The sequence below is a fragment of the Aulonocara sp. 'chitande type north' Nkhata Bay genome, linkage group LG4, assembly GCF_057382095.1.
Source record: "Aulonocara sp. 'chitande type north' Nkhata Bay isolate Kocher_YH1m ecotype deep benthic linkage group LG4, A_spYH_male_GT1.1, whole genome shotgun sequence".
Lineage (NCBI taxonomy): Eukaryota > Metazoa > Chordata > Actinopteri > Cichliformes > Cichlidae > Aulonocara > Aulonocara sp. 'chitande type north' Nkhata Bay.
In genome coordinates, this window is record NC_141347.1 from 24,433,182 (window position 1) to 24,440,242 (window position 7,061).

General features: G+C 40.5%; 1 protein-coding gene across 1 annotated transcript; it reads right to left on the reverse strand.

Moving 5' to 3' along the window:
- Positions 1 to 356: 356 nt before the first annotated feature.
- Positions 357 to 4,279, reverse strand: LOC147332636 (transcription factor Sox-9-like). The gene is made up of 3 exons (XM_086289305.1): positions 3,507 to 4,279; positions 2,910 to 3,157; positions 357 to 2,588 (listed from the first exon to the last, which is right to left on the reverse strand). The coding sequence occupies exons 1-3, from the start codon at positions 3,932 to 3,934 to the stop codon at positions 1,816 to 1,818; spliced, it is 1,449 nt and encodes a 482-aa protein (XP_086145431.1). The 5' UTR covers positions 3,935 to 4,279; the 3' UTR covers positions 357 to 1,815.
- Positions 4,280 to 7,061: the final 2,782 nt, after the last annotated feature.

The following is a 7,061-nucleotide window of genomic DNA, read 5'->3' on the forward strand; positions in this document are numbered from 1 at the left end:
CAAATTAAATTATCTGTGCAATCTATTATCCCCCCCCTTTCTGTTCCAAGGTAATTCAGACTCATCCAGTGGCATCGCCAATCTGCTGATCTCATGTCAGCACCTTTTTGTAACTGGTTTGATGGGGATGTCTCTTCTCACATCAACTGAACTAAATCCTTTTTTAAAAAATACCACCTATTGTTGTTCTCCATCTCCAGTGATGACTAGATGCCTTTTTCCATAACTACTTATTGCACACCGTATTAAGGTACCCGTACTGCCAGAGTGCCCCCCAAACTCTCAGATGTGTTGGTGAGAAATGCTGACAGATGGAAACCACGAGCAGCGCTGTACAAAAACACAGGACGAGACAAGACGTTTTGCTGTTTTGCTTTTATTGCAAACAAATATAATACAAAAGATAAGCTTTTAAGAAAATGCCATGTTTACCTAGGGAAACTGCATTAAGAAGATGACAAAATGGGAACTAATGAGACAGAATATAAAATGGGGAACACAATGTTTTTGATAAACAAACAAACAAACAAAAAACATGTTGATTCCAGCAAATTCTTTACAAAACGGCTGCTTTTATATTCATTTAGACATTTGTTAGAAATAGAGTGACAAAAGGAAAGACTTCCAGTTTTTCTTTTTACTTACTCGTGTAATTATAAGTATTCTGTACATAACTAGATCATGAATAAAAGAAACTTTTATAAGGAAAACATTTACAAATGATAAATAAACAAATTTGTACCACATATGACAGCAACCTATTTCTCCTCAGCTAGCTGCTGCTGAATTAAAACGACAATTGCAAATAGTTATTTTCAAATAAAATTAATGCTAAAGAATAAATTAAGACAAGGGTTAGGAAAAGAAAGTTGAGGCAGAAGGCTTGATAGAAACACACCGGACTCAGACTTGATGGTTGGTGAGAATAATGGGGTCAAAGGTCACTTCTTGTATCTCATCAAGCAGGAAGTCAGAACTATGCTGTAGTTTTCACACTGCAATTCAAAGTGGACGAAGCCTCACTGCCGTAGCTCTTGAGGCACCAATGGTTTCAAGGCAAAAAAACAAAACGAAAACAAAACGAAGCAAGCATTGCTGTTACAGCTAGCAACACAGTAAGGCCCTTAGGAGAATTACATGGCACCTGCTATAGCGTTTCCAACACAATAAACTTGAGCTAAAGCAAACAAGAAGTAGAATATTTGACTAATTCACTGATGACACGGTCATATCATGGCCAAAAATTCTCATCTATTTCAAACGTGCGTCGCTCAATCCTTGCATCTCATTGGAATTACATTAAAATATGTACAGTACAAAAGTTCAAAGCAGAATATAGGCTATTATGAGACGGCAGTGTCAGTAAACGGTTTCTTACTTCCTGTACAAAAATACATTAGTCAGAAGTAAGGCCACTGAAGGGTGTTTTTACCCGGCATTCCTGCTCTGTTACGTTTGTTAAACCTTCAAATCGTGACGACGAGGGTGCTGATGACACTGAATATGATAGTAATGACAAGAGCAGAACACATACACAGTACATACTAATATATTTATAGCCAGTATGTCCTCACAGAGGATTTAACTTTTTTTAAAACATTATATCTAAAAAAATATAATCACAATTCAAACCAATACAAAAGGCACTGTTGTGAGCCAATCCAAAGATGTGTTTTTTCAGAACCTTAAAAAAAAAAGTTCTTGTCATGTTTTTCTGTTGGCAATGAAAGGTGTGTGACGTAACGGTGCAAAGGCCACCGAGCAGAAAGAAGTCTGGGATATATGTGTTATATAGTCAGTGCTCAGACTGCCTCCTCAGGGCCTGGAAAGTTGTGTGTAAATGGGCTGCTCCCAGTGCTGCGGACTGTGGGTCTGCGGCACAGAGGGCACCCCGGTGGTGTCAGCAATTGGGGTGTACATCGGCCTCTGAGTGGGGCTCACGTAACTAAAGGTGGAGTACAAGCTTGAGCCTTGGCCAGCTGCGTGGCTGTAGTAGGAGTTGGCACCACTTTGGTGGTCTGAATAGTCATATTGTGATCTGGTGATGGAGGGGTAAGAATTGGTGCTGTAGTGCTGGAGGTTGAAGGACCCATAGGTGACATGCTGTGGGGAGCCCTGCTGCTCACTGTAGTGGCTGGGGCTCAGCTGCTCCGTCTTAATCTGGGTGGTTCTCTGTTGACCCTGCTGGCTTTGCTCTCCTCCTCCACCCAGAGTGGTCAGAGAGAGCTGCTGTTGCTGCTGCTGCTGCTGCTGCTTGGACATCCAGGCGTGGGCTCCAACACTAGCTTGCTGGCTGACAGAGGAGCTGTTGATAGGGTAGCCGCTGCTGTAGCCAGCCTGCGCTGCACCATTCACCCCAGCATGGCTGTGTGGTGGCAGGTACTGATCAAACTCATCAACATCGAAGCTTCCTATATTGGAGATGACATCAGTGCTCAGCTCACCGATGTCCACAGCTCCAAAATCAATGTTGAGCTGGCGGCTAGTGCCCTCCTGCATGGGCCGCCCCTCACGTTTCAGATCAGCTTTGCTGGAGGGAAGGTCTGTCTTCGGGGTGGTTGGGGGTGTTGGTGGACCCTGTGACTGACCTAGTGAGACAAAGGCAAAGTTAGACATTTGTTTAGCATAACATTTTTGTTAAAAAAGTTTGAATTTAAGAACATGTTTCCCACATGAGATATAAAAGCTTAACTGTACATGCCTCCAGGAGAGGTTTATTGTAACTACAGGCAGGTGTATTTGCATGATGGCTTGTAAAACCTAATAATCATTAACTACTAATCATTAACAGTTCTCCAGTTAAGGCCCTGAGGGCTTCTAAAAAATATATTTTTAATCCAAACCGGAACTTTTGAAAAAACATAAACATTACAGAAAATATATTTGCTTTTTATTTCTTGTTCCCTCACCTGAGTGCTCTCCCGGAGAGTGCACCTCGCCCATACTTGAAGCCGGAGAGTCGGCCTGCTGCAACGCCTTGAAAATGGCATTTGGAGAGATATGAGTTTGGTCGTTGTCCTCCGGTTCGCTTTGCCCATTCTTGACAGACTTTCTCCGCCTTGGCTGATATTTGTAGTCGGGGTGATCCTTCTTATGTTGCACTCGCAAACGCTCAGCCTCCTCCACAAACGGGCGCTTCTCTACCTCATTGAGCAATCTGAAAATAGCACACGGAATTGTACAAACTTGTTAAACTGCGCTTGGTAAACAGTTGCAGAAGCTAAGCACACTGATTCAATCTGTGCAGTTGGTAATTAGCATTGATCATTACAAAAAAGAAGAAAAAAAAGTTAGCATCGTAATTCTTTAGAAGTCATTGTATGCATAACAATGAACTTAAAATACTCATAAAATCAAAAGCATAGGTGAGTAAAAGCATTCAAACCAAAATACTGCAAAGCTAAACTTGAAAGAGCAGGAATCTATACGTTAATAAATAATGTGCCGCGCACAGCGGCGCGTAAAAGTGCATTGTAAAAGTGAACGATAAACTAAAGCGAGCCTACCTCCAAAGTTTGCCCAGGGTTTTGCTGAGTTCTGCGTTGTGCAGGTGTGGGTATTGATCGGCCAACTTTCTCCGTGCAGCTTGAGCCCACACCATGAACGCGTTCATGGGTCTTTTGACGTGGGGTTTGCTTTTACTCGAGCCGTTGACGCGCACCGGCATAGGCACGAGCGTCCAGTCGTAACCCTTCAACACCTGAGACACCGCGTCTCTGATACACACGGGAAACTTTTCCTCTTCGGTTTCCTTCTTATAGTCTTGACCCATGAGGAGGTGGTTGTCGGACGGACGAGTGTTTTCAGTGTCCGAACCCGACCCGGACGGACAAGGCGAGCCCGCGGAATCCTCAGACATGCTTGGGCTGGGAGCGTCAGAGTGACACTTCTCCTGTTCTTCTGTCATCTTCAGGTAAGGGTCGAGGAGATTCATGCGAAAAAATTAAAGAACAGCTTCTCGCAGTTAAAAAAAATAATTAAAAAAATAGGAGGAAAAATCCTTCTTTCTATATCCAGGTGATATGCCCCAAAGCTGCAGTGTCAGCTTGCCGGGGGCAAACTTTAAAATGAAAAAATAAAAATAAACAAAAAAATAAGAAAAAATAAGTAAATATGGAAATATTTCTGTTCCGCTGAATGCTCACAATTTCGCAGAGAAGAAAACCATCTGTAAGTGGTCGCTTTCGAATACTTAGCTTCGAAACTGTGACTTTGAAGACAAACGTGAGAGAACTGCTGTTGCAGGATTGCTGAAGAGTCTATAGACACGGGAGGCGATGCCTGGATTTATGTTTTAACGGCAAGGAAATGATTGGGGGAAACTTTTTTAGTAGGCGGGACGTAATTTGACTCTGCTCCAGAGCAGTCTTGCAGTCAACAACTGAAAACTCAGCTCAAGTTAGGAAAACGTGTTTTTCCCCTCTTATTGTCTTTCATTTCATTTCAACTTTGTAACTTTGTAACTTTTAAAAGAGCATGCTTATGATATAAACTGATTTAGTTACTCGTACATTAAAATCAGATAAGATGAACTTCCTTTTTATGGTAACAGGCACAAAACCCGCCCCATCTTTAATAAAGGTATGATTGTCATTAAAACTCTTGTATTTTTCTTTTTTAAAAACTTGATTATAAAATCAAGTTTGTTTTTGTTTCTTTACTGAAGTCATACTTACAAATCTTCAACTTTTCTTTAACTTCTTCTTCTTAGATTTATTTTAATACATTTGTTGGTGGAATGTAGATTTGGGATGTTGCAGTTTTAATCCTTTGCTCTACCAACTAAGTTTATCCTTGTGTTTCTGCTATTTTTCTATGATAAATATTCAGCGGTGTGAGTAATTTACAGGAAATAAGTAAAACATTTTATTTATTTATATTTTATAAATACAGGGTCAGTTACGTTAAATCAGAGCTGAGGAACCGATGAAGAGTAGAGCTGATGTTTATGGGTCTTTGAATACAGGGAGGCTGTTATTGTCAAAAACTAGTGCTGCACAGAGACAGCTCTGCCAGTGAGTCCCTGCAGAGCTGCTCCGGAGCGGCAGCCTTCAGTCATCTCAGCTCCCTGCACAGTGCACATTGACCAACAGGGGGAGACAGCAGTCCAGAAACTTGAGAGGAAGCCGTGGATTTGTGGCGGTGCTGCAATGATTAAAACAAATCAGGAGGGTATTTAATTTTTCTTTTCTTTTAATAATTTAAATGTAATCGCCAGTTAAAAATTGTAGCTTCCTATCTGTGGACAATTAGTGGTCCAAACAGGTTGACCGCTCACCCTCATGTTTTCCCCTAAACAAACTCAACAAGTGACATCACTGGTGGTTATTTCTAACGTCATTTAGACAGACTTTCAGTATTATTTGAGTGAGGTAGGTTAGCTTTGGATTTAGAATTGGACGGGTGATTTGTCTTAAGAACTTACACGCAGGTTATATTTAAAAAAAAAAAGGTTTTGTCACTCTCTACATATTTAGACTCTAACTTCTACTAATAGTAGATGTACTGTCTTTAAAAAAATCAGAATGCATAAAACATTCATTGATTTTGTTTATACATTTCACAGATTCAAAGTGAGGGCAACTTATTTTTTTTATAAAAAAGAGTGCATGAAAAACATGTCACAATGGCAAAATCTACTTTTCTGGATTTCCTCCAACACTTGTTTTCCTGTGGACAAAGGACACTTTGTTCAGAGTTCAGTCCCTCTAATCCATGTATTCAATTTTAGAAATGAAATCCAACTGTAAGTTATGAGATCACATGGAGACACAGAAAGGGACTGAAAGCTTCCCATTTTTATCAAAACTTTATGATTTGGATTTCTATTAGTGAACGTTTACAAATGCCACTGTGAGAAGTCTCAAAATCTTTGCTGTTAATACATGTTGATATAGCTTTAATGTTGCTTAAATAGAGAATATTTGTCATGGTATGGTGTAGTCAAAATATGTGTTTTAAACATGTACATAAACTATTTTACACATGTTGATTAATCTCTATATATTTTAAAGAACTCCTTTCCCCCCATTTAAGTGTTCTCTTTTAAAGGTAAAGGTCTATTGTTTCCCGTCTTGTTCCCATGATTTTCATTACATTTATTTTAATTCCCTTCTCATTGTGCTCCTTGCCTTCTTGGTCGACCAGATGTTGTGGCAGACGGCCCTTACAGCTTCCCTTCATATAACTAGATGACATAGATTCAAATGTAAAAAAGGCTGTTGGAGAGAAATACAAGCAGTAGAGGAACATAGTAGAGGTTTGTTGTTTTTCCTTTAATACATAATCTCATTAGAAACTGAATATTTGATCTAATTTACAGAATTTTCAGCTTTTAAACAGACATGGGAAGTGCAAAGAGAGCTGCTGCCTTGTCAGTTTGCGAGGCAGCTCGTCTCGACACACTGAGGAGTAAACCCTGTGATGGCTAACACAGAGGCATCAGAGGAGTGGGACATGTTCGCACCCTCACAGTGCTGACTGCTAAGAGTTTGAGGTGCCCTACACAGTGGCGTACGCTCGGTCAAGGGGACACACATCCTCAGGGGCCGGGCTCAGCGCTTTCGCGGAACACCCACCTGCAGGCTGAGCAGGTCTTGGGAAACTTCTCAGCTTGACTTCGAGCCATGGCGTCAAAATGTTGAGGCAAACACTGGGGGTAAACTGCCAAATCATGTCTTCCACCTCTCCTAGCACTCTCAGATTCCACTGCAACCGTCTGAACAGACCGCCCCTCATTTTTTTCCTTCTTTTTTTCCCCCCTTTCATTTGTGTGTGGATGTGTTAGTTTAGTGGGTGTGCAAATCTTTGTGGTGTTCCCATTGAAGTGTGTGAAAGAAATAGAAATTATAGTTTTTATGAGGAGAATTGGTATTGGCATTGATCTTTTGTTTTCCATATTCTTGTTCTTTAAAAAAAAAAAGATTTTATCCAAATATCTAAAATAAAATAAATAAATAAAAACAAAAAATCCCCCCAGAAGTGGCTTCAAGCACTCACAACTGACATCACATCTGTTTGAGACGTACCACAACTAGCACATAATTCACTAGAAATGCAAA

Bases quoted from the DNA above. Each gene is read 5' to 3' on its own strand.
- LOC147332636 (XM_086289305.1), bottom strand. From the start codon at position 3,934: ATGAATCTCCTCGACCCTTACCTGAAGATGACAGAAGAACAGGAGAAG. The intron at 3,158-3,506 runs GTAGGCTCGCTT...TGCTATTTTCAG, and splicing joins ACCCTGGGCAAACTTTGGAG to ATTGCTCAATGAGGTAGAGA. The intron at 2,589-2,909 runs GTGAGGGAACAA...TTGTCTCACTAG, and splicing joins CTCTCCGGGAGAGCACTCAG to GTCAGTCACAGGGTCCACCA.